Genomic DNA, 27,568 nt, shown 5'->3' on the forward strand with positions numbered 1-27,568 from the left:
TATTGTACCTTATAGTGTTATTAATGATATTTTTTTTTTAATTTTATTATTTTGTTAAAAATATTTTGTAGTATTATAATTTTTTATATGTATAAATTTTAAGAATATCTTTTATTACTCTCAATAGTCATTTTCTTTTTGATGGTGGATGGTAATTATTAATAAATTTTATATTTTTTTAATAAAATAAAATATATAATATTAAATGTAAAAATAAAATATATAAGATTATAATAATAAATGAAAATAAAATCATATAATATATTAAAAATATATTTTAAAAAATATTATATAAAAATTAATAACAAAAATACAAGTATGTTAAATTTATATTTTAATAAGTAAAAGTAATTTTAAAAATTTATATTATATTCTCAGTAAAAAATTTATAAATCAAATATTATAATGTTATTTTTTATATATTTTAATTATTATTTTATTTATATATCAAATACTACAATGTTATCTCCTCTGGATCACATTACTTACAATTTATATTATTTATAATCATACTTAATTATAAAGTATCACCTTAATATTAAACTTACTAAAAAAGATAATATTCTTTTTATAAATGTTATTTTGTTTCATCCATTGTTCGAGAATCTAATCTATTTCAAAGTGGCTTGATTGATATTGTTTATGTTTTTCATTTATTCAGTTGCTTTCGGCTATTTATCTTGCAAATCCTCCCTCAACCATCAAGTATAACTTCTTTTGGATGATTCTCTCATTTTTTTGGTGAAGTAAGAAGTAAGTTATACCTACCCATTCTAGTATTCAGTCTGAATATCATGCTTTTACATATGCTACTTCAAAATTACTTTGGTTTTGTTGATTATTGGAGGATACGGGCATCGCCCAGTCTTTTGCCATTGTCCTTCACATTGATAATCACAGAGCTGTCCAAATTGCTTACAAATCATGTGTTTTATGAGCACACCAAATATATTAAAATTAACTATAATTTTGTGCTTCATCATGTCACTCGAGGTACTCTCCATCTTACTTTCACGTCTTGTTCAAATCAAATTACTAATGTCAGGTGTCAAAAACTCATATTCCGTACCATCTTAAATTTGGTGGAGAGTGTTATAATTATACTAAGCGTTCGTTTAGTAATTAAAAAATAATTTATTTGGTAAAACTTTTTTATGTATAAAATATGTTATAAGAAAATTTAATATTTTAAATTATTTAAATAAATAATTGAAAATATTTTCTGTTATTTGAATTAGACAAAAAATGTTATAGATATAAATTTTTTGTCTTTTTATCAGGGTAATATATTATATATATTCTATAATATAAAAATTAAATACAAAATTTTACCTATTTTTCTTGTCTGCTGTACTATGGCTGGTTAATCACTACTGCTGAATCAAAATGAGTCCATAAAGACAGGTCTCTCCTCACGGGGACACGGGAGAGCGACTCAACCCTATGCAAAACCCAAGAAAAGGGGCGGAGGCGGGAAAATTTAGTAGACATAAGGAAAACAAAGGCAAAAAGAAAAACAAAGAGAGAGAGGAGAGAGAAACTAGAAGAAGGGAAAGGGGAGGGAAAAAAATGAAGGCTGAGAAAGGGAGATCGGTGGAGGAGAGATACACACAATGGAAGTCTCTGGTGCCTGTCCTCTACGATTGGCTCGCTAATCACAACCTCGTGTGGCCTTCTCTCTCTTGCCGGTCCGTACACACACACTTTCTTTCTCTCTCCCGCCTCTCTAGGGCTTCCACTTTAAGAATTTTTGATAATGTGTTTGGATTCTGAGAAAATGAAGGAAAGAGCTAAAAGGGAAAATAAATAATTTTTGCAATGTACCAAATGTTTGATGTTGTTTTGGATTTTATATTTCTGTTTTTGATTTTTTTAGCCGCATTTAATTTCTTTTTTGTTAAATTTGATATTGTTATAATTAGTAATTTTATGCGGTATGGAAAATGGTGATGAATATGCAACTCTTTTAAGTTACAGAGTTTCAACCATCAAACTGGAAAAGGAGTGGCAGTTATATTTTGTAGTTTTCTTATTTTAGGTGGGGCCCGCAACTAGAGCAAGCTACTTACAAGAATCGCCAGCGTCTTTACCTTTCAGAACAGGCAAGTCGCTGTTTGTGGAAGAATTTGAAATTGGATCCTTATTGTTCTATGACTATGTTTATATCTAACAGAAGAAAATGGCAGTTACCCTTGGTGCAACATTTGAACTGGAAACTTTTTATTCGAAGTGGGTTATTGAGTTGCTCTTTGTCCGTTAATTCTAGTAAATGAGAGAAGTTTACCGGGAAACCCTATTGATTTTTTTTTTTTGCTTTTTAGAGCTGCAGACATAAAACATTATTGTGTTTTTGAAATTTTTCCATGCTAGAGAAAGAAGTGTGAACTTATGGCGTTTTTTTACTTGGCTTTATACATACCAATTTACCTTAGAGAACGGTAGTTTGTTCTGATTGAGTCTCGACATTCTTTTGCTTGTTTTTGGATTCATCCTGGTTGCTCAAGTTGCATTTGTGTGTACAACCAGACTGATGGAAGTGTTCCAAACACACTTGTGATAGCGAACTGTGAGGTTGTTAAACCTAGGGTTGCAGCTGCAGAGCACATCTCTCAGGTGATATGATTTATAATACTATTTCCCTTTTCCCTATTTAGCTCATATGCTTTCCTTTATGATCAAAATTTTTATCTGGATTTTGTCTAAATTATTGGAATTGCTGTGGTATTCGTTTCTTGCTTGATTTGCAGTTCAATGAAGAAGCACGTTCTCCCTTTGTGAAGAAATATAAAACTATTATACACCCTGGCGAGGTATTTGTGACTCCCATTCTCCTCTTGTTTTAAACTTAACTAAGTAGTTGCTCTGGTAGTTTATTGATCTGATATAAACTAAGTTTTGATTAAGATCGTGCCTCCATGCAGTAGTTTTTAAATACTGCAATAAAAATGGAGAAAAAATAGATTGCTTTCTAGAAAGGACAGGGTTTATTCAAAGAACTTCTGATATAACTTAATACACAAGAGAAAGTAATTTATCTATTAAGTTATATGAAACCTTTCTTTGTGATTCTCTAAATGATGAAACTTTCTTGTAACTCCAATGGAACTTTGAATGAACCCGTTGGAGTCATTTAGCATGCTATGATTGTCATTTTGCAGGTGAATAGAATCAGAGAACTTCCACAGAACAGCAAGATAGTGGCAACACACACTGATAGTCCTGATGTAAGCATTTATTACTTTCATCTTTTCTTTCAGATAAAGAGAACTAAGGATGCAAAGATATCTATGTTTGTTTTTGTTGTATTTGAAACGTATAAGCCATTGATGGTCAATGTGGACTGAGTAGTTTGAATTTTCGACATAGGTCCTCATTTGGGATTTAGAGGCCCAACCAAATCGTCATGCTGTGCTCGGAGCTACAGATTCTCGCCCAGATCTGGTGTGTGCCGAAGGGAATTAAGTTTTTGATATTTTTATCAATGCCTTTTCGTCTTTAATTTTCATTTGAAAATTTTGTGACTATATCTATTTACTTACCCATAACAATCAAGCCAATCTGCTTGTTTAGTTATCCAAAAAGAAAAAATATCTGCACATTTCATGATTGCATTAATTACATTAAAACTTTTACTTACAGACCTTCAGAAAATTATAATATCAGCTTCTGCTAGATGGAAATTTCATATCATGTTCTTGTCATCAGGTTGTCTTTAACTTAGAATCTACTATCTTACAGATATTGACTGGACATCAGGATGATGCTGAATTTGCTCTTGCTATGTGCCCAACTGAACCCTTTGTGCTATCTGGAGGTTGGAATCATTTTGTTACTTTCATGGACTTTTAAAATCTTTGTATAACGTAATTCTTGGCTAGGCCATAGGTACATAACATAGGGTGCATATGCATGTTGCTTTGCATATTTACTATTATTATTCAAGTGTTACGGAGTGATGTAGTTGTCATATGTTCACATTTTATTCTTCTTACTGTATTTGTCAAAATAAGAAACTATGTTTGATGCAACTGCTACTGTAATGAAACAAGATTTTTCTTTTAACTTTTAAAAATAATATGCTTCTCAGAAAAAAGAACTTTTAGAAATATGCTTGTTAAATTGGATATAAACATAATATTTACCTGGTATATTAATGCATTTTCTTCTCTGGATATGTGATTGACAATATGACTTTTGTTCTCTTAGCTTTTGGCGGCCATTGGGGTGAGACAGCTTATGGTCTTAAACCAAGGCTTAGTCTAGTGGTAATTGTGGTGATCTTACTCAGAGTCTTTGGAAACATGTTATCAACTTGAAGTGTAGTTTTTGGTATATTGAATTGTGGCACTCCAGTAGTCAATTCTTATCATGTGTTGGTTCGTTGAGGGGCACTACCATCATTAGGGATTGTTTTATCACCCTTCCAAAGTGGATGGTCAGACAATCTGTCTTATTTTCTATTGGTTTTGTCTGATTTTTAAACTTCTTGAGGCCAATGGACTTTACATGCACCTTGTACCTTTGCAATACAATCAGCTTATTCCAATTACCTTGGAGAAACTGGAAAAAGTTGGCACTATAAGTATATACTTTAATGTATGCCTGCATGCAATACTCCTTCTGGAAAATTTAAATAATATACTTACTGTTCCATGTGCTGGAAACTTAATCAATTATTTTCCTCTATGTCTGTTACATTTTGGTTTTCATCTCAAATAATCCTTCTGACCAAGGAGAGTTACTGGCAGGCAAGGACAAGTCAGTGGTTTTGTGGAGCATTCATGATCAGATCTCTACTCTTGCCATGGAGCCAGGGCCCACAAAGTCTCCAGGATCTACTGGCACAAGTACAAAACATGCCTCTAAGGGTAGTGGGAATAATGATAAACATGTGGATGGCCCTGTCATTGGGCCACGAGGTATCTACCAGGGCCATGAGGATACTGTTGAAGATGTACAATTCTGCCCGTCGAGGTAATTGGCTTGATCACTGTCATGGTTTGAATTATTGTTACTTCATGATTTATGTGACACAGTTGTTGATGCTAGATGTGTCATCTTTTTAAAAAAATTATTACCTAAAGTTTATTTGATGTCATCTATAGATCTTTCCTGCATCCTTTTAACTATACAAAATATTTACGAGGAGTCCTTTCTCTGATTTACTTGTGTTTAGTGCTCAGGAATTCTGCAGTGTAGGTGACGATTCTTGTCTTATATTATGGGATGCAAGAGCTGGTGTCACTCCAGCTGTCAAGGTTTGAATTCTTCTTTGTATACATCACATCAGCGATCTGCCTTTGATGAGAAAACTTTTAGTGGATATTAGCAGTGGTGGATCCAGGATTTTGTATGAGGGGTGGCTAAAGAGCAATCAAGGTCATGGATCGGGTCAATAACTCGAATTAATCATTTTTGAAAAAAATTAAATTATAGCATAAAATTTCATTAACGATTTAAATATAAGTTTTAAACCTTAAGAAAAAAAAAGAAGTAAAATAGAAAAAAAAAACTAAATCCATGTCAATGGTGTTGGTAATCTTGTTCTCAAATAATTCTAGAAAAAAAAGAAAAAAAAAGAGGGAAAACAAGCTTTGCACCCAAGATAAAAAAGAAAAGGAAAAAAGAAAAAAAGGATAAAAAAGAATTCTAAAATTTAGGCTTAGAGGGGATTGAACCTAAGTCCTTTAAAATTTGGCAAAAAGACTTACCGCTATTCCAAACCAATATATTTTATAAGTTTAGGGTGTGGCAAAGCTATACATTTGCTATTTTATTAGCATAAAAACAAAAATAAAAAATAAAAAACTGAGGGGCGGCCGCCGCCGCCGCCTCCACCACCAATCTGCCTCCGCCACTGGATATTAGTGACCCATGATGTGTTATAGCCTTGATAGATGTCATTCTTCATCATGCTTAAATGTTCAGTGGCTATATCTTAAAACCCTTCCCATCTTGATTACTGGACAAAAAGCCCCTTCAAGTGGTGAGGACTACTGCTTTACCAAATATGTCAGTAACACTGAAGGGAATAGTTTTATGGTCCTAATGAAGGCTGCCACCAAGGGCTTGCTAGGCATTGCCTGTGGTAAAGGGGTACATTTAGCATTTTTTTAAATTTTAAAGCAGTGCAGTATAGGGGAAAGGAAAATGCATGTTGTACATGGTTTGATGCACAAATATCTACGTCTTAAAATCATTATTTATGTTCTCTTCAAATATCCTCTTTATCGCATTGCCTTTTTGTTTGCTGCATTGTGCACTGCTCCTGCATTCTTCTCAAAGTCTCAATACTTCTTTGACAATTCAAAATTTCCTCATAGATGGTTGTAGTTTTTTCTATCTTATAAATTGTTTCTTTGTTTCTTTGGGGGTATGAGCAGGTTGAGAAAGCTCATAATGCTGATCTTCATTGTGTTGATTGGAATCCTCATGATGTAAATCTCATTTTGACAGGGTATATATTTCTGTTAGACATTACACTTGTATTCTCTATTAGGTCGCAATGTGTGATGTTCTGGTCAACTTTTACATTTTACATCCCGTATCTTTATGAACCACTATACATATAATTGGTTTTTAATTTAGTCTGCATTGATTAGGTCTGCTGATAATACTGTTCACATGTTTGACCGTCGAAACCTCACTTCGGGTGGAATTGGATCACCTGTTCATAAATTTGAGGGTCACAGTGCTGCTGTTCTTTGTGTACAGGTGCCAAGGAAACTTTCTAGCATACTTGCATAGCTCCAAATCTCCAATGTTCTTTGTTATGTGTTACTAAAAGGGAATGCTTTTAGATGTTCATGTTATGACAAAAATATTCTTGTCTTTGCAGTGGTCCCCAGACACGTCATCAGTCTTTGGAAGTTCTGCTGAGGATGGGATATTAAACATCTGGGATCATGAGAAGGTGTGAAGTTAAACACTTCTGCAAGACAACTGTGCTCTCCCTCTCTTTCTCTCATTTTATAGAAAATAGGACAGATTAGAGCTAAGAAACTGAAGAATCAAGAAATCTAGTTGGAAATCTTTTGATATATATATTTCTGCTACTGCTTGTATGACAAAGTTGTTTTTCAGATTGGGAAAAAGCAAGATGCTGCTGGATCCAGGGCAGCAAATGCTCCTCCTGGCTTATTCTTTCAGCATGCTGGGCATAGGTATAGAGCTCTATATTCTTTCCTAAGTTAAGAATCACTCTCTGGAAATACTGATATTTTTAATGTATCTATGTTTGAGATATGCCATAGGGGACATCTGTATGCCACATACAAATATTTTTAGCGGATGACCTGTTGATCATATTCTAGTGTTTCAACGCCTTTTCGTATTTCTTGTTGCATTTAACAAAATAGGTTAGATTTTTGAGTATGATAAAAAAGAACGGGAATTATGCCTTTGTATGATCCCCTCCCCCCCATCATGTGCAATTTTAAATTTTAGGTGGTATATTGGAATCGTCAGTCGTAATTTCCTCTGGTTCATTAGGTGATAGTAAACTTGCATAGTGTTTGAACAGTGAACTCTGCTGTCAACATAATCTTTTAAATTGAAACATTTCAACATTGGGTGATTAAGTTGTATATATGTGTTCAGAGACAAGGTTGTTGACTTTCACTGGAATACATCTGATCCATGGACAATTGTCAGTGTGTCGGATGATTGTGAAAGCACTAATGGTGGTGGTACTCTACAGGTAATTAAACTTGTTTCCATTTAATATTTACAAATGGATTTTGGCTATTACATTATAGCGGCTTTAGGTGGGTCCTCAGTCTTTTATTACTTGTTTCTTTGTGTTCTGTTTTGCTACTGACAGATTAAGATATACCAACATGGGAAAATTATTAAAACTGGAGCTCAGCAGCTTAATTTACAGTTAAGATTTAGTATTTAGTATCTCAACACCTCCTTTGTCCCAACACCGTGTACAATATGCTGCATCATATGGAACAGGTTGGTGCAATGGCACTACTTTGTCCATATAGTACATGCCACTTTTTGGAGATATAGTAGAAAGGTACAAATTAAATGGAGTGCTGGTAACAGATAGATTTATATTGTTTTATATAACCATTTTAGAGATCTGATGCTTCCCTCCTAAAGAAGAGAAAAAATTTGGGTGCTTAATTATACAAACTTGACTGAACCAAGTGATGTTTTGGTGCAGATATGGCGGATGATTGATTTGATTTATCGTCCTGCAGAGGAGGTCCTAGCTGAGCTGGACAAGTTTAAATCTCACATCCTGGCATGTGACAAAAATTAGTAAAGCTTGATGTTCTTTAGTCCTAAGTTTCTGAAACTAGATCTGTTGTTTGAGAACCATGCTTTCTTGTGTAGGGAAAACAAATTTGAGGTACGAATGGTAATGGATAATACATGGTTGGTTGGTAGGCCCTCTTAAACCTTGCTTGTCACCTACTTCTCTTCGTTTTTTAATGTTAATGATTGCTCTAATGGCACGTGTTAAGATCTGTCTATGATCAACACCATAGTCAATTTACAAGTTTGAGAATAGTATACTATGAATTTTAACTAGTGCTGATAGCAAGGATTTTAGTAGTAGAGATTGATGGGTGTAAATTTAAGGCGGCAATTTTACTAGGGGGAATTGTTGGAACTTGAAAGCGGTGATGGCCCACGGCTTGCTGGGCTTACACTGCCGAAAAACGTAATGCGAGGATATATGTGGGTCACTGTTAGCTTCAATTCCTGTTCTGGAATGGGTACTTCATTATTGCTGGGTTTTGAAGGGAATTGAAGTGCTCCTAACTTTGGAAATATAAAACGCCTCTGATCATTTTTCTTTTATCGATTGTTTACTCGTCAATTCTAATATTTTAGGAGAGCAGTATGTCATGAATTAGGAAACCATTTCTCCAGCGACTTAAAGGGTCAGGCCATGAACATAGATGTCAATGATTAGGATATTTAATATTTTTTAGTTACTTTTAGATAGGATATTTGAGTTTTTTAAATATTTGATTAAATTTTAAAATTGTTATTCGAATTTGTATTGGAATATTTTAGTTATTATCTATTAAACATAAAATTAATTTTTATATATTTTAATGAAAAATTAATTAATTAATTAAAATTAGTTTTTAAAAAATAAATTAAAGAATTTTGGTAAATATTATATTACTTATAAAAAATTTATAAATAAAAACTAACATATATAAAGCTAAAATTTAATATTATAAATTATTATTTATAATTAGATTTGGATGGTGAATATTCTAACTTCACTATTCAAATTTTACTTGAATTAATAATAATTTTATTATTTAAATTTGATTATAAGATATTTTAATTTTATTTAATCTAATCAAGTAATAATAATAATAATAATAATAATAATATTATTATTATTATTATTATTATTATTATTATTATTACAAAGTACATATTACTATTCTCATGAAAGTAAATTCACGGGCTATTAAAAGAATTTCAATAATAAATTTCTTAAAAATTATAACAAAGGACTTGAGTTAAAAGACAAGTATCATTGTCTTGCCAATAAAACACGGCAAAATCATTGCATACTTAGCTTCATAATATTGTTAAAAAATGAAGAATAATCAATGTTAAAAGAATTCATTTCCTTACACGATCATAGCGTACTATAATCTAGACCAAATTACTTTGACTGAGGAAAAAAAAAAAAAGCAACAATGAGGGCAAAAGGAGAAGAAATTGGTAATTATCAATTTTTCTAATTAAAAACGGAAAGCCTGTCCCTTTTTTTTTGTTTGGAGAACTTAAAAATAAATAAATACAATGTGACGTACGCAAAACCCAAAATAAGATAAAGAGAAAAATAAGAAAACGAAAAAAAAAAATAATTGGCAGAAGCTCTGTGTGGTTTAGTAGAGTACTCCGCTTGCTTCCCGGACCATTTTCCAAAGGCTTATATTATCCATCCCAACTCTTTCAACTCTTCTCTCTCTGTCCCTCTCTTTCTTTTTCCCAATCTCTCTAGAAGCAGTGACCATAACAATCGAAGAAGAAAGAAGAGGAGAAAATGGGAACGAAGAGGAAAACTCTCTTCTTCGCTTTTCTGCTGCTGCTGCTATCCACTGCTCACTCCTTCTACCTCCCTGGTGTTGCCCCGCGCGATTTCCAAATGGTACCCTCTTTCTCTCTCTCTCTCTCTCTCTGGGTTTATCTTTGCTCGTCTTATCTTTAATGTTTTTTGTTGATTTCTGGGTGAGTTTTGTTTTTGTTGATGGGAATAGGGTTGGATCTAGGGTTTTAATGGTTTGATCTGATGTGTTACTGCTTCTTTTCTTTTAGATCTGTAGTTCTGTTCTGTCTCCTTTTGGGTTTTGATTTTTTTATGTAGATTTGATTTTTGTTTTAGTGGTAATTGCCTTGCTTGTTCTGGATTTTCATTCTAAAATGGTGGACTAGTAATATTGTAAGCTGACAAAAGATTATTCAGTTGAGTATGCCTGAGTTTTTTTTTTTTAAGATTAAAGTGAAATTACAGAGAAAATCAATATTTGCTAACCCCATTTGTTATTATTGAATCTTAATGCTGAGAGAATCATATAGTGTTTAACAAATGATGGAATATTATAAATGGAAGGCAGATTGCCCCCTTGTAATGTTTTTTGGCAAGAGATTTTGCTACTGTATCAGTTTTCTTTTTTAAATTAACAATGCAAGTAAGAAGAGGAAAGTCTAAGCATGAATGAGAGATCTATTGTCTTTTGCAACTATGAATCTGAATCAACTTATTTTGGCTGAGAACCACACTTTCTTGCAAGAACTTTATGTTTAAATCAATAATTATTATGCTAGCTCAATCTTCATATTTGGCTTGCACAAATGTATGATGCCCAAATAAGCACCATGTCTCCTGATTGTGTAACGTGAATAGCAACTCCTAAAGGGATTTAGTTTTAGATTCATAATACTAGTTTACTCTGATGCATGATTATTCTTGATTGCTTATAGCTTAGCATTTTAATCTTAGGGGGCCATTTGGTGTGGGGTCATGAGAGGGGGTGATAGAGCTCTCAGTTGCAATGGTGATGATCACCGATATGAAGAAATAAAAGCTACTTCATTCTTTGTCTAGATCTTGCTTTTTGTGTTTCATAATGTCTTTTAAAATTAAGGATGTGATCTCTTACACCTTATTTCCCTTTATCCAAAACTATAAAGAGATTACAATAGTTCTTTAAGTTCCAAGGGATCACTGACTATAGGCTTGAAAACATAAGAGCCTATGCATGGAATGGAAAAGTCACATGGTGCTTGGGATATCTGTTTGTACAATTTAAATTTGGTAAATATGTCAATGCTGATTTGCATTGCACTAATAGACTTGCATTCTCCTCAAGCTTACGTATTACTTTGCTTGAAACATTTTTCCCCTTTTCTGATTTTGGGGGCAGGGGGCATGTGGAGGGTATATTCAGATTATTTTAGTCCAATTCTGAATTACGGTAAAGATATTTTTTGTGATGATTTCATGTACTTTATTGTTTTTCAATATTATGTCTCAAACTGTCCTTTTTTCTGATTCTGAACAGGGCGATCCCCTTTCTGTAAAAGTGAACAAATTGTCATCTACAAAGACACAACTTCCATATGACTATTACTACTTAAACTACTGTAAGCCATCCAAGATTGTTAACAGTGCTGAAAATTTGGGGGAGGTGCTACGTGGTGACCGCATAGAGAATTCCATCTTCACCGTGAGCATCTGTTACCTTTATTAGTGTGATTTACTTGCTGTTGGCAACAAGTAAAATTTTATGAAAGGTTTATAGATAGTTTCTGCAATTCTTACTCAGTTGTTTGTCATGTGTTTTGCCCCAGTTTGAAATGAGGGAGGATCAGCCTTGTAAAGTAGTCTGTCGAAAAAAACTTGATGCTGAATCTGCGAAGAATTTCAAGGAAAAAATTGATGATGAATATCGAGTTAATATGTACGTAACAAATATAATGCCAAAGATTCATGTTTCCTTGCTCCTTTTTCTTTATAGAGATGTTTTATGTGATTTTTACCTCTATTGCTTTTAAATGTTGTTTCCTGTGACTCTCCTCTTTCTCATTTTGCTGCTCATAAACTGGTGGTGCATGTTTGTACTGAATTATATGAAGTTGATGCACAGGATTCTTGACAATCTTCCAGTCGCTGTTCTTAGACAAAGGAGAGATGGAAGTCAGTCAACAACATATGAACGTGGTTTCCGTGTTGGGTTCAAGGGGAATTATGCTGGGGTAAGCTTTAGGAAGCTAGTATTGTGTTGGAAGGTTTAGGTGTTTCTTATTTATCTTAATAATTTATATGCCTTGCAGAGCAAGGAGGAGAAGTATTTTATCAACAACCACTTGAGCTTCAGGGTCATGTTTCACAGGGACACTGAAACTGATGCTGCTCGAATTGTTGGATTTGAGGTTACTCCAAACAGGTTTTCTTCTAATTTCATGACTTTCTTTTTGTCTTTTTGCATTTGTTTTGACACTTGATTAAACTCTGTTTACTAGTAGCTTTTGTGGATTTGGATTATGAAGCATTGTTGCAACTTAATCCTCTTCAATTTCCTTATCTGGTCCGATGGGGGGAGTAGGGGTAAACTCATCATAATGGTATTCTAAGTAAATATAATTACTGAAAGTTATCTACTACTACAGATTTTTTTAATGTGCTTAAAGATTTATTATTCTTCAATTTATTCAAAATATGGTTAAAGTAGCAATTTGTGTTGTCCTTTTTGAAAGATGCTGAAAGAGTTACTGAAACTGCATTGAAATTTTTGTACATTATGCAACATAAGAAACTAGGATTTTACGAACAAGGTAATTTTCTGTTGGTTATCAAGTGAGTGGCTTACTTATGTCATTATTGTTTATATGTGTGGCTTTTATAAACAGCATTAATCATGAATACAAGGAATGGGATGAGAAGAATCCCCAGATAACAACATGCAATAAGGACACGAAAAATCTAATTCAAGGTAGCACTGTTCCACAAGAAGTTGATGTAGGCAAGGAGGTTGTGTTCACATATGATGTAACTTTCAAGGTGCAGTGCCTGCTCTTTCTCTTTCTTGTCATTGTTTTTCTATTGTATACCCTAATGCACAGGTTAATTTGTGGTCTCTTCAGGAGAGTGATATCAAATGGGCTTCTCGTTGGGACACATACCTTCTGATGAACGATGATCAGATCCACTGGTTCTCCATTATAAACTCACTGATGATTGTTCTCTTCCTATCCGGCATGGTGGCCATGATCATGATGAGAACATTATACAAAGATATTGCAAACTATAATCAGTTGGAAACCCAAGACGAGGCTCAGGAAGAAACAGGATGGAAACTTGTACATGGAGATGCCTTTAGGGCTCCTATCAATTATGGTTTACTCTGTGTTTATGTTGGTACAGGTGTCCAGATCTTTGCAATGACACTTGTGACAATGATATTTGCATTGCTGGGCTTTTTATCTCCTTCCAATCGTGGAGGGCTAATGACTGCTATGGTTCTCTTGTGGGTTTTCATGGGAATATTTGCTGGTTACTCCTCAGCACGTCTATACAAAATGTTCAAGGGCACAGAGTGGAAGAGAAATACTTTAAAAACTGCATTTATGTTTCCGGGTATCCTTTTCGCTGTCTTCTTTGTGCTGAATGCATTAATTTGGGGAGAGCAATCTTCTGGTGCAGTCCCGTTTGGAACAATGTTTGCTCTTGTTTGCTTGTGGTTTGGTATATCCGTTCCATTAGTCTTTGTTGGGAGTTACTTGGGTTTCAAAAAGCCAGCCATTGAAGACCCCGTGAAGACCAACAAAATTCCCAGGCAGATACCAGAGCAGGCATGGTATATGAAGCCAGTCTTCTCTATACTCATTGGAGGCATTCTTCCATTTGGAGCTGTTTTTATTGAGCTGTTCTTCATCTTGACGTCAATATGGCTGAACCAGTTCTATTACATCTTTGGCTTCCTTTTCATAGTGTTCATCATTTTAATAATCACTTGCGCCGAGATAACAATTGTGCTATGCTACTTCCAGTTGTGCAGTGAAGACTACCACTGGTGGTGGAGATCTTACTTGACTGCTGGCTCCTCTGCTCTCTACCTTTTCCTGTACTCAGTTTTCTACTTCTTTACCAAGTTGGAGATCACAAAGCTGGTTTCAGGCATCCTCTACTTTGGGTACATGGTAATTGTTTCATATGCCTTCTTTGTCCTGACAGGGACAATTGGCTTCTATGCTTGCTTCTGGTTTGTTAGGAAGATCTACTCCTCTGTGAAAATTGACTGAGATGAGAATGTAGAAAGAGGGTCAGACCTATGCAAATTACGGGGTGGAAGAGAGGAAAGCATGATATGGACTTTTTCAGCTGTCGACTTTTTCGGGATAAAGATATGCAATGGAAATTTTTATTTCCTACTGTCTCTACAGTCTCTTTTCATTAGGTAGGGTTGGCCTGTTATTTTGTCTACACTGTTAAAAGTTATGTACTGTACTCTTTTATCTAGTTTCTGCAAGGAGTAACATTTGTGATCTAGTCGTTAGATATTTTGATACTTAGATATCCACTGTCAACAAAACAATCAGGAATTTGTGAATTCTTTAATGCTTCTTAATTGGCTTGAGTATACTCCAAATTGTTTCTCCTTGGTTGAGTCTGGCATTGCATCCCATTGTAGTGGTAGTATGCAGTTTAAATTGTTAGGCCCTGCAAATCATTACATACTAGTGTTTGCTTTAACACAGTGAATAAGGGGACTGCCTCAGTTTTCATTCTCCATTTCAACTTTTTTATTTCCACTTTAACATTAGATGATTATCTCTCATTGTGCATTATTATCTTAGTTAATGCTCTATGCTGATAGGCTTTGTTTCGTCCGATTTAGTAATTCAAGCTGATCTTTATTCCATTTCTTCTCCTGTCATGTTGAAGAGAACTTATGCTATTTTTGTCTAATTGATAATTCTGTACAAAATTTATCAACCTATTTGATAATGCAAAATTTTGGCCTAATGCTTGTCTCATTTCGTGGTGGTTGGCACTTATTGAGGTGAAGTTGGTTTTTGTCTTCACAACTCTCCATTCCTGGTTTAATTTTTTTGATCTCAGTACAATTACACCGATTTTTAAAGCAGGAAGAGGCCATTCCCATTTGCCAGCGTGGTAGTGGGATATCCCAAACCTAGGACTAGTAGTACCGGAGCTCTGCACATTCTTGTTCTTTCTTCTTCTTTATCGATAGCTTTGAAGATGGGCTTTGCGGCTAAGAGACGAGGCAGGGGCTGCTTTTGCTGCATCAGAAACATTGGTATTTTGATTTGCTTTGGAATACTATCGATACTAGAGGCCAATCTGATAAGGTCTGGCTAAATGTTGTGTTTGCCATGACGTAGTGTAAAGAAATAGGTTGGGTACGGATCCTCATATTTTGGATCGTTGAGATTCACCTAGTGTAAAATTTTAGTTATTTTAAAACTACTTATACAGGATAAGAATCTTAACCTAAATATCACTTATCAAAAGCATGTTTAAATCACCAATAGGAAGGTGCAGTTTACATCAGCTCTGGATCCCATGAACGAAAATAACATATACATATATTTATATGTATATATGTGTATATATATATATATATAGAGTCACGCCGAGTCGTGAGATTTAGCCTTCAATGCTTCAATTACTGCTGAAAAATCCTCATCACTGAGGCCATATGACTTTGCAACCTTATACAGTTCGTTTGCAGCGGCTGCAATTGGAGTGGATTGGGAAACAGATTCTGCTAATCCCAAAGCAAGTCTGAGGTCCTGTTGCCATTAGCTTCTGTTATGATATGAATACATGATAGCATATGTCTTGCAATGTTGATTATCTCTGTAAATTACAAACCTTCTGTTGATGCTTTAAGGGAAAGGCTGTGGGATACTGGGATTTAACCATCGATGGCCCTTTAACAGAGTACATTGGTGCACTAATAGCACCCTGTGCGACCACCTGCAATACCACAAAATAATGCGAACCAAGGGAAGAAAACAAAGACAACATTCAATCATCCAAATCCAATCAACTCATGCATGTGGAGTTTAGTGAATACCTCAACCAGAACATTCGGATCAAGTCCCACTTTCTTGCTAAGAAGTAATCCTTCAGAAAATGATGCCATCATACTACAAGTTGCCAAAGCAAAGCATTGTCATCATGTAGTTATCACATACACCAGAAGCACAAACTTAAAAGGCAGAACAACTAACCTTCCCATGATCATGTTAACAACTAGTTTCATAGCAGCTCCATTTCCAACCTCCCCAAGGTAAAATCTTGACTGGGGAAGGAACACAAATATTAGAATTTACTTGTAATGGTTAATCGGATTAACAGGGGTTAAGAGATATCGTTTGAATGAATGTGTGAGTCTTTGTGTGTGTGTGTGTGTGAGAAGACGTAGTACCTTCCCCAAGATGTCCAAGAGTGGAGCAACTGAATCATATAGAGATCTGTCACCTGAAAGATTTCAATGGTTTAAAAAGCTTATATTCTAAACTATGGATTAACCAGTAAAGAGGAAAAGATCTGAAGATAACTGAGGATATAAGACTTGAACATCAAATTTTGCAAATATTTTAGCATTTTTAGCTACATTGTTGGAATTTGGTTCACATTAGATTAGACAACATATTTAGCATACTAAACGATGATGCAAAAATTTTCTTACCTGCAGTAAGAAATATCAGCTGTCCATCTTCTGCTGGCTTTTTGGAGCCTGAAACTGGAGCCTGCAAAAGAAGCAATGGAGTTTGATTAGCAGAAATTCCAAGATTATCACATTGCTGAAGCACACTCAAAAGAAAAATCTATTTGTACTTCGCATGAGTGGCAAGGGTTTTAGAAAATGAAGCCTGATTGTAACTTTACCTCTAGAAATAATGCCCCAGTTGCTTTGATATGTCCATTGATCATTTTAGAAGTGGCACCATCAACAGTTGAAATGTCTACATAGCTGTCAATGCCAATGCAATATCATCAATTCAAGGATGCCATGTGGGACCCTATCAACTAATTCAAGAAAGAAGACAGAGACACTATATTTAGTTATTTACTTAATCACCAATTAACAACTAATACTTGGATGAATTTGTTGTACCGATTGAAACTTAATGTTGTTACACTAAACTCTTCTAGTCTGGTGCTCACTGCCATAAGAAGGTATATATTTCTTAATGGAAAAAACTTTTAAATGAGAGCAATGGAACAATGTTACCCTTTTCCAGGACCCATGCCACTCAGAGCTCCATTCTTTCCACAGGCAACATCAATCTGGTATAAAGCAACAATGAGTTTCCAGATCTTAATAATGGTCCAAGCAAAACAAAATAACAATAAAAATTATAACAGAAACATACGCACTGCACTTTCAGGGTCAGCAAGCATCGCAAACGTGACATCACAGTTGGCAGCTACTTCCTCAGGAGAGGATCTATACCTGCACAAATAAAATAACAACAAATACCATTTTAGTGATAATTTTACCTTAAAATCTGGTTATCTTGAAGAGCTCTGGACAAAAACACCAAAAACAAAAGAAAGCTAGCTTTGCAGATGAAGAACAAAGGCTGCAAGATTCAAACAAGAATTATAGAATTCATACCAAATTCCCCTAGATTAAGTTTACAATTTGTTTCTTTTGTAGAATTAAATAAAGTTAGGTGTCCTCTTTACTCTCTTTTTGTTGAGCAAGTATTTGCATTAACAAAGAGACCGAAAGGCACCAGTTCAGGAATAGAAAAATATGAAACATAGACTGTGACTTTATCCACTAAAGAATATGTGGCAATTGTCGACTAAGTGAAGCAAATTTACCCCGTAAGCACATCTATCACGGTCAATAATATAACCAGTCTGCCTAACCTAGTATTAACTCAGACTATGTATAAATGAATGCTAATATGTAAGGATCCAAAATTTAAGGAGTTCATAACAACGTTGTAGTGCTAAGAAAACTAGTTTCACAGAAGGGATATTGAAATCTCACTTTGCACCAAGGCTGATGAGAGGATCACATTTGTTCTTTGTCCTGTTCCATACTGTTACATCGCATCTGCAACGTACATGTTAGAGGATTAAACTCTAAATATCCAAGAGTTAAATCTTTTTTTATTGGAAGAGTTGAATCATCTTTGATGCTTAAGATATTGAAATTACAAAGGAAATTTTTTTTACTCAAACTGATGTTGGAGGATATGTGTCAAAGAAAGAGAGAGAATCAGATCAAAAGGAAATCAAACAGAGGATCTTGCAGTTCCATAGTCAGCTGTTGCGAATGAAGAACATCTTCTATGAGACAATTTTATTTCAGTTTGATTGTTCTTTCTGTACTAATTAGGTAGAGAAACCACGTCAATACCCAGCTTTTATGAGATTCTGTGCCATTGGTGAACCCATAATTCCAAGACCCAGAAAACCGACTTGGCCTGAAAATTTATCTGTTGCATGAAGCATAATCCTTGCATGAGTTAGATAGCCGTTTGTGGCAATTGTACAACATATCTTATACAGAGTAAAAAATGGTTTACAAGTTAACCATAATTATTCCTCTGACGTTTGAATCAATATCAAATGTAAGGACCTGTCATGACAATACTCAAGAAATCATACAGCACACAGTCAGTGGGAATCCTGGCGCAACAATCAAACACAAACCTTTGCAAGTGACATCTCCAGAGGCCCCAGCAATACAGCCTAACAACAGCCTAATCTCTTAAGGTGTAAGCCCTGATTGTGCTAAAAATATCTGCATTTCTATCTTTTGGTACTCCTATCAATTAAGTGCTCAATATATCTCTACCTCCCCAATTCCCTGGTGGTCCCCATTAAGTTGATAACATAGCTGAACAATACAAGCATACAGCCTGAACATCCATAACATTGTGACCAACATAAAGTACGTAGTGAAAGTTACCATCTAAGAAATGTGCTGACAAAAGGAAGCACCATATTCCTCACTTAATCCATGAACTTCCATTACCAAATCCACGAATTCCAATTTCCAAATAATTTCTCACGTTTTTTTCTGGTTGCGAAGACACCCAACAAATTTTTAATGCATTTTATATGATCTATCTGTAACTTTTTGAACCAATGGAGAAACCCAATGCAACTGGCTCTTAAAGAATGGAAACACTTTCAGGATGAAGCCTTTTTCAATTTTTTTTTTTTCCTTTTGTTGTAGAAAAAGAAGCAGTCATCGAAGAAGAATCGAAAAAAAATTACAGATAACAGAAGAAAACGTGACAAAAAGGATACCCATAGAAGAAATACCTTGGGATGAAGCATCAGAGGCCTGACAAGAGAAAGCCTTGAAAGAAAGAGAAAGCAGAGGTTTTGACGGAAACGACGAAATGGGTGGTACTCTAAAGTTGTTAGGAATACGAGGGCAGAAGGTAGAGCACGAAGCCATGACAGTCGAAGATAAGAAGTTGTAAGAGCAGTTGGCGTTGGGATTAACCAAGAAAGTGGGAGTCATAAGCCGTTTTTAAAACTAGGAGAAATGTAATGCAAGTATCGGAGGTTATGACAGAAGCCCGCATTTCCAAGTAATCCTTTTTGTTTCTAAATGTTTGGATAAACCGAGAAAGAATCAGGGCCCAGCTGAACCTTGCTCAGTTGCTTGCTTTGTCTTGTAGAAAATTAGAATTATATGATGTATTAGTAGTTTAAACTTTAAAAACCGTAAACCAATTGAAATTAGTATGTAATACAAAGTGTTTTTTTCCCCCCTTCTTTTTCTGAGTGGTGATTAAAAAAAATGTAAATAAAATTTACCCTCAAAAAATTTTGCCTTAGGAGAGCATTTTGCTGTTAGGTTGGATCAAAAAAGGTTTGCCGTAAGTGTGGCTCCTTCCTGCATTACTCTGCCAAAATCTGAGCTTTGTGCTCTTGCTTCTCTTTTCTTTTTGGACACAGTTAAGGAAGACTGGGCCATTGAATCTGCTGTAGCATATTCAAAATGCATTTATCAAGTAATTATTTAAATACTAATCTTCTTCATATTCGACAGTTAGATACTTTCAGGTTTGGTTAAATCTACAATAACACCACCCGTCAATTCATAGGCTTCAGTGGAAGCAGATGTTTGAGCGATAGAACAAGCTACCCAAACCTCAACTCCATGACAGGATCATTTATAACCAAATATCAGGTAGATATAAAGATTTGTAGCACATAGCCATAGCCCAGTTCGGTATGTCTCTGAAGGTGGTGTTTTGCTAGCAGAGGGCTGAAATTCAGCTGAACATGGTGCAATGATCAGAACTTTTGTCATTTTTATGATTGAATAGCTTCCCTTGGAGAACCTATAGATAAAAAGCAAGTTATGACAATTATTTTGCTACAAAACCTAAAGAAACATAATAGTATTAGGTGTTGAAGATACATACTACAAAAAGTGGTACGGTTCCGGAGTAGAGTTAGCTAAACAAATGCTGTCATCAGTTTGAGCTTAATCTTGATTTCCCATTTTTCTGCCTGCACAGAGCATTAAAAAAGAAAGGGTGAATCATAAGTGGTGCCAACAAATTTAGAAACCAGGATTTAGAAGATGAGCAACCAACCAAAATGAATCCTTCTTTTCCTGAGCTAATAGCTCTTCAAAAGAAATGTCCGCAAAGTCAGTATCTGTGCCTTCCATCAGCTCACCAGACTTAGCCTTCACCTCCATGCAAGCACCAATTTCAAGCATCTGAGAGAGAGAGATCAGAACCATGACAATAATTCTTTTAATTGCAAGAAGAGACCAGATCAACATGGGGGGAGGAAAAGGGCATCTCAATGATCGTTTGTACTCATTTATGTGGAGAATTAGGAGGACAACTGAACAAGACCTCCCCTTTCTCTTGGTCCCTCACATTAATTCTGTGTGGATGTGCCTTCTTTTTTTTTTTTTTTTTTTCTGGGTGAGGGGGGAGAAGTTGTTTCCAACTATAGAAAAACAACATATTGGAAAGAACATAGAGCAGAAGTCCTGACATCCTGTAAATTTTTTAACCCAAATTAAGTTCATAACAAATTGAAGCCCACCCCACTAGCTGTTGAGTTGCAAGTACAGAAAGGCAATGGCTGACAAAAGAAAGTTCCATGAAACACGATATGAAGTTCCTATGTTGGAAAAAGGCCACTAAAAATTACTGCCAAAAGAAGTGATGGAGACGACCTTCATTAGCAATAATTTGAGCAATTAAGTTCTGTTATCCTTCCTCAGAAACTTTATTGACAACAGAATTAACAAAATTTACAATAAACAAACTATCAGAATGCAGGTCTGAACTGTACCTTCTTATATGCCGGTGATAGTTTAAGTTGTTGTTGGAGCCAATTATAGACAAATGCATCCTCTTCTAATCTCTTCTGTTCCATTTCTAGCTTGTATATCTAAACATGCAAATCTATCCACTTTTAGAGGAGAACAAGATGAATGATAACAAGCAGTTCATGCCAGAAGCTTAAGTTTATCTCATATGGTTGCTCACCTGTTGCCTCAGGCGATCAAATGAAGATCGATCTGCTTTGAAAAGTAGGGCCTTTGTTATTGTAAACTTACGTTTGATGACCTCAGACCTATGGTAAGATCATAGCAAGGAAATCAATCACGCCAATATTAAAAGGACAGATTAATGGTGAAAATACGATGAAAAAAAAACCAGTGGTGATGTCAAAATTTAAAATCTGGGGAAAACATTAAAAAGTACCATGTTTTAAAGAGAGAAGAAAGAAAATAGAAAAATATTTCAAAATTCTGATATTGCATTCAGGAAAATCTCATAAGATAGTACCAGTACAATTTGTGAGTAGGAGACAATAAAATCAGTTTCGAATTTGTATAACAGACAGAATACAAGTACTTAGGACTTGAAAGGGAAAAAAAGTAGTGTGCAGTTTATCACATAAATCAATACTAAGCAGCATATTTTCCACAAACAATAACAAAAAAGCTAAAAGGAAATAATTGAAAAGCAAAACCAAAGGTCTAGATTCCTAAAACATGAAAATGACTATAAACTTACTTGTGCTGCAGTTCATTTCTGGCCTCAATCAAGCAATTGGCAAACTCCCCAACCTGCATAAGTGAAAAATAGTATGTTAGAATTGTTGCATATTCAAACCCCCAATTAAATTTCCAACATATATACCAGAATGAAAAGAGGCAGGAGGGATCAAGGCAAGTCATAGCTTATCAATGCTACTACTAACAAATTCTTAGATAACTTTATAGCGCAATTTGAAATCTTCTTCAGAAATTCTGATATCGAGAAGTGTGCAATATGAAGTAAAAGGCACAAGTTAAACATGTGCAGGTTCATGTTTTCAAGTATAAATAGACCAAAAAATGTTTTTAAAAAATTGCAAAAAAAAGGGCATGAAGAGAATAGTACAAAATCATTATCTAGCACAATGATGCTATATAACAATAAGAAGAAAATATTATATTGTCGTTTATTAGCCCAAATACTTAACATACCTTGTGATTGTCAGAGACTAAAAGCATAAAAAAAATAGGATCCTGGGTATAAGCATTTGAAACTTCAAATAATGCAGCAGACAATATCAGATGCTGAGCCTAAAAACACATTCCTGTGGTGGAAGTTACATTCAATCAATTCTTGAGATGCCACATGAAAAGCACACATTCTTTATTTAAGTGTAAATGGTTGTCTAAAAGATGATGTTGGGATGCAAGAATCTCAGATTGAACTGGGCTTAAACTTGAGAGCCTTGAGTTGGTGCGAAGGTGTAACTCTTACCATTCTTTATAATATTGGTATAACTGAATCTCCATAGCACTGATTTATCAGCTCAGAAATGCACCAGTCAAATTCAATACAAATGCAAATGGCCCTACATTCCCACCTTATGGCAGTTCTACGTTTTAAATCAATTTCCAAGCAACAAAAATAATATAATTACTCTCATAAGCAGCTGGAAACAATTGTATTGAATACCAAAATCTTCTTTGCTCCTGAAAGTTTCTAGAGAAACACATCCATTTGGCCAATAAAATTTTCAATCCATTTGATGCTTTCAGCACATGGCTTGCAGAAGCAAGTGAAAGCTCTAACTCCCATAATCCAAGATCTACAAGTAAAAACTTGAATCCACACAAACTTCACTGAAATCCTCAAGTTTCCCTTTATCAAATCCTCTGAGAACAGAAAAGTAGCCTCGTACTTTCTGTAATTCAATAGGAAAGACGAAAAATTCACTATGATCTCCTTGTACTAACAACCTTCTATGAGGCCCACATTTTTAAAAGAATAGTTGTAGAATTTGACTCATGCTTAACCTAGAAGTCCAGGGACTAATTCAGAATCTATCCTCTCAAACTCTTTCCGCAAATTAGTAACATAAAATTATAGCCCCACCCAGATGAGAACATGAGTCTTTCTCAATTGCTAGCAGACAAGAAACCAGAAATTTAGTGCTTTCTCAGAAATAAGGCAACTACTTATTCTAATGGCAATATTCTTAAGAGCACAATCTCACATTCAGCATGTCTGAAATTTCATCAGTTATAATTCATATCTAAATGAAAAACTTTAAATCAGTGCTTTACAGAGCAAGCCCAATAAGATGCCAATAATCAACCAAATGGTTTAAGGATCATCTTAACTAACGGAAACTAGACCCTTGTATTCAAGTTATGTCCAAATGTGGCCTAGATTTCCTCAAATGAGTTTGTACCTTTATTCACGCAAAATTTTTCAAATTCTATTCCTTTTATAACATCTTGTTGCAGAAAAGAAACAAACAAACTCATAGAGAATTCCGAAGTGGATAGTCTTACCTCAATGTAAGCAAAGAAAAGAAGTTTCAACTATTGCTTGACATGAGAAAAGGCTTCCCAACTTGTTGCCCAAATAGCCTAAAGATAGTTAAAGAACTAAAAAAGCACTTAAAGATATCTTAAATAACAAGAAACAACGGGAATTTCTTTACTATCAAGACAGGCCATATATTAAAGCAGAATTCAAAAGAAAAATCTTAAACTACAATAAACACAGATTACAAAAAGTGTAACCTTTATTATTACTTGCTAAATAAATCAACAGATAAAATAACCATGAAAAATCAAAATTATGAAGTGATAATAAAAAGAAAAAACAAGAGAGAGAGAACTGACCTGAGCCAATGTTAATCCTTTGTTTTCATGACACTTAACAAGCTGATCATACTGTTGTTTGATTTTCCTTTGAGTGGCACTACTCGTCGATGTAAAAGGGTACAAGCAAACCAGCTCCGGCTTGACCCGAGAACGCGGACAACCCTGACCCGATTCTTCCCTTTTCTTTTTCTCTTCCTCAACAGAACTACACCTTTCTTCCCCATTTTCTTCTTCACCGTTGGAATTGAATCTCTTCTTCTTCCCCCTTTTCTTCTTCTTCTTTGTCCTCTGATCCCCACTTTCCGATTCACAGCGCTCCACTTCTCGACCAGACCCGACTTGACCCGTATCTCCCCTTCGTTGATTTTCGCCGGAAAACAAACCAGCCCATTTTGTAGAATCAGAAGGCAAGATCTCTAGAAGGAGCGAATGGTGCAAATGGGTCGGGTCATTTTCCCGGGTTTGGCGTTTTTTACCAACAATATCGGAGAGAGAGCGGTTCAAAAGGGCCGGTTCATTCTCGGATTGTACTTCTTCTTCTTGTTGTTGTTGTTTGTGGAGATTTTTATAGTAGAAAGAAAAGAAAAAGAATAAGAAAGAAAGAGCAAAGGAGACGAGAAAGAAGAAGAAAAACATTTGGAGCGATTGTTTTGGTTTTGGTTTAAGTTTTAAACAAACTAAATATAAAAAGGAAAGGAATGCTACAGTTTTTTCTTAAGATAAAATGAAGAAGAAGATGATTTGAAGGTTTAGCCGCCATTAAAACGCGTCATCACGACAAAGAGAGAGAGAGAGAGAGATAAAGTGATTGGTGTTCTTTTGGGAGATAAAAATTTGAGTTGTATTGTTCCTAGTACTACAACACAAGGCAAGGCACTGAAACTGTTTTCTTTTCAAGTTCTATGCGATAATGTTCTTTTTCAACAGTCTGGGGTGATAAATTTGGCAAGTGCTTTTAAAGCCGTTGATTAAGGGGAAAGATCATGCCGTCAACGAATACGGCCAAACTCAGTGTGTCGGTTATGGTTTGTTTAGCTCAACCGTCTGGGGATGTACAAAATCAATTTAGATTAATTATGTATTTAAATTAAATATAATTTAGATAAAATGATTTGATTTAATTGATTTATTAAATTAATTGATTTAAAATATTTGATTCAATTTTTTTAATCCGTTTTCGATTTTAAAATTTTTAGATCAATTCACCTAAAAATTAAATTAACTTTTTATATATTTATATATATATTAATATATATAATATTTTTATATATATTAAGAAGAATTGATACTAAACTTAATTAATAATATACTTAAAATATATTAAAGTATTATATATACATATATAAATCATAATTATAGCAAGTTAATATTAGTTATATATATTTATTTATAAATCTGTATTAATAAAAAATTACAAGTTATATATTTTAAATGATACAATTTATATGTTAATATTATAATATATAATAGTAAATATCTTATATATTAATATGTTATAATTATTACACTTTAGTAATATTTTGTAATATAAAATATTATGAATATATATATATAATTGTATAAATATATTATATATACATATATTTAATTTATACTTAAATATTATTATAATTTATAATAAACTTTATTTATATGATCACATTTAATAACTGTATTAATTATCACATTAGATTTTATAATATATTGTTTATAATTAACTATTATTTGTACAAACTTTGATATAAAACATTATAACATATAAACTATATCTTTAATTTCATATATATATATATATATAATAAAGTCATATATTATATATACATATATTTAATTTATATATAAACATTACTATAACTTATAATAGATTTTATTTATATTATTACACTTAGTAACTTTATTAGTTATCATCTTAAATTTTATAATATATTGTTTATAATTAATTATTATTTATACAAACTTTGATATAAAACATTATAATAAATAATTTGTATTATTAATTATATATATAATAAAGTAATATATTATATATACATATATTTAATTTATACATAATCATTACAATAACTAATACTAAACTTTATTTATATTATTACACTTAATAACTTTATTAGTTATCACTTTAAATTTTATAACATATTATTTATAATTAGTTAGTATTTATACAAACTTTGATATAAAATATTATAACATATAAATTATATCACCAATTTCATATATATATAATTATGAAGGAAGTTTATAAGTTTTAACATTATAATTTGTAAAAAAAAAAAAGTGATAAAATTTTGATCTATTGGTCTAAAATCGGACTAACAAAATCAATTTCATGTTTGGTCAGTTTTATCTTTCTTTATATTTAGTCAATTTTGATCAATTTTTTAAAAATAATGGGTCTATTTAGTTTTTAAGTATGATAGACCAAACTACCTAATTTACCAATTTACTCATGCTGATTACCTCTCATCATTAATTTCCTAAGTAGCTATGTTTTTTTGGTAAGTGAATGAACAAACAAATTCATAACTAAGATTTTGGCTTATCCTCTTGAAATTTGCTTAGCTTTAAAGTTTTAAGTTTTTATTTTATAGCTATATATTTATAAAATTTTTATTTTAAATTAATTTTTATTTTTTATTATAATTAATCAAATTTTATATTTTTATTTTAAATAAAATAAATTTTTATAATTAACGATGAATTAACTATTATTAATTAAAATATCATTTGTTAATGTTATACTCACGTGACGTTAACATGGCATTGATATGAACAATAGAAATGCCATGTGATTATACTATTACATCACATCAATATATTATGTTATCTTTTGTTATAATAATAGTAATATGTCATATCAGTGTTGCATGACATAAAAAATTATAAAAGTTATTTTAATTAACAATAAATAGTCAACCATTATAAGAGTTTATTTAGATAAAGTAAAAAGATAAACACTTAATTAAAAGTAATAAAAATAAAAACTTATTATTTTTTTTAAATAATTCAAAAACTTCTTTTAAATTTTACTTTTTTAAAAAAAAAGACGAAAGATCATGTTGTTTAAAATATTCAAGAAAACATGTTATGATTTAATTTTTTATTTTCATGATCTTAATCAATAATGAGAAAAAAGACATTGTTATTTCAAATTTTGTTGCTATTATACTGTCATAATTTTAATAATGTAAAAATATTTGAGCTTTACTCACTAAACATGCATGAAAGATATAAATGTGAATTCATATATGAAAATGATAACCAAAAAATGAAAAAGAACTGAGATGGAAACAAACAAATTTCACTTTCTCAACCATCATGGATGTATGGATTTTTTTTATCAATACCCCTAATGTCATGGGTCGACAATAAAAAAGGTTCATGTAAGTGAAAAATTGAGTAAACTTTGATATGTATTGTCAACTCAAAAGATATGCATA

At 33.2% G+C, this 27,568-nt stretch overlaps 4 protein-coding genes across 5 annotated transcripts; 2 read left to right on the top strand and 2 right to left on the bottom strand.

Annotated features, from left to right (window-relative positions):
- Nucleotides 1-1,388: 1,388 nt before the first annotated feature.
- LOC110423887 (WD-40 repeat-containing protein MSI4-like) lies at nucleotides 1,389-8,877 on the top strand. 2 transcript variants are annotated; one of them, XM_021438302.2, is made up of 16 exons: nucleotides 1,389-1,688; nucleotides 2,039-2,102; nucleotides 2,527-2,613; nucleotides 2,748-2,810; nucleotides 3,159-3,224; nucleotides 3,367-3,441; nucleotides 3,739-3,814; nucleotides 4,749-4,974; nucleotides 5,177-5,258; nucleotides 6,384-6,457; nucleotides 6,603-6,714; nucleotides 6,839-6,913; nucleotides 7,084-7,163; nucleotides 7,600-7,699; nucleotides 8,174-8,254; nucleotides 8,347-8,877. In XM_021438302.2, the coding sequence occupies exons 1-16, from the start codon at nucleotides 1,444-1,446 to the stop codon at nucleotides 8,359-8,361; spliced, it is 1,521 nt and encodes a 506-aa protein (XP_021293977.1). In that variant the 5' UTR covers nucleotides 1,389-1,443; the 3' UTR covers nucleotides 8,362-8,877. The 2 variants fall into 2 exon arrangements, with proteins under 2 accessions (XP_021293977.1, XP_021293976.1); XM_021438301.2 differs by having other exon boundaries at nucleotides 8,174-8,870.
- Nucleotides 8,878-9,857: 980 nt separating this feature from the next.
- On the top strand, nucleotides 9,858-14,632 carry TMN7 (transmembrane nine 7). Its single transcript, XM_021438299.2, has 7 exons — nucleotides 9,858-10,138; nucleotides 11,553-11,717; nucleotides 11,842-11,951; nucleotides 12,138-12,246; nucleotides 12,325-12,437; nucleotides 12,901-13,051; nucleotides 13,135-14,632. Exons 1-7 carry the CDS (start codon nucleotides 10,034-10,036, stop codon nucleotides 14,290-14,292), a joined length of 1,911 nt encoding a protein of 636 aa, XP_021293974.1. The 5' UTR covers nucleotides 9,858-10,033; the 3' UTR covers nucleotides 14,293-14,632.
- GLYR2 (glyoxylate reductase 2) lies at nucleotides 14,433-19,848 on the bottom strand. Its single transcript, XM_021438308.2, has 12 exons — nucleotides 19,316-19,848; nucleotides 18,402-18,480; nucleotides 18,030-18,095; nucleotides 17,405-17,480; nucleotides 17,259-17,314; nucleotides 16,913-16,997; nucleotides 16,713-16,773; nucleotides 16,449-16,501; nucleotides 16,252-16,322; nucleotides 16,095-16,167; nucleotides 15,890-15,994; nucleotides 14,433-15,807 (listed from the first exon to the last, which is right to left on the bottom strand). The coding sequence occupies exons 1-12, from the start codon at nucleotides 19,518-19,520 to the stop codon at nucleotides 15,643-15,645; spliced, it is 1,095 nt and encodes a 364-aa protein (XP_021293983.1). The 5' UTR covers nucleotides 19,521-19,848; the 3' UTR covers nucleotides 14,433-15,642.
- Nucleotides 19,849-19,985: 137 nt separating this feature from the next.
- On the bottom strand, nucleotides 19,986-25,069 carry LOC110423894 (CA-responsive protein). The gene is made up of 7 exons (XM_021438311.1): nucleotides 24,171-25,069; nucleotides 22,057-22,109; nucleotides 21,523-21,610; nucleotides 21,326-21,424; nucleotides 20,608-20,735; nucleotides 20,434-20,521; nucleotides 19,986-20,349 (listed from the first exon to the last, which is right to left on the bottom strand). Exons 1-6 carry the CDS (start codon nucleotides 24,786-24,788, stop codon nucleotides 20,485-20,487), a joined length of 1,023 nt encoding a protein of 340 aa, XP_021293986.1. The 5' UTR covers nucleotides 24,789-25,069; the 3' UTR covers nucleotides 19,986-20,349; nucleotides 20,434-20,484.
- Nucleotides 25,070-27,568: the final 2,499 nt, after the last annotated feature.

This window comes from Theobroma umbraticum, unplaced genomic scaffold (assembly GCF_002168275.2).
Source record: "Theobroma umbraticum cultivar Fairchild unplaced genomic scaffold, ASM216827v3 scaffold_204.0, whole genome shotgun sequence".
Classification (NCBI taxonomy): domain Eukaryota; kingdom Viridiplantae; phylum Streptophyta; class Magnoliopsida; order Malvales; family Malvaceae; genus Theobroma; species Theobroma umbraticum.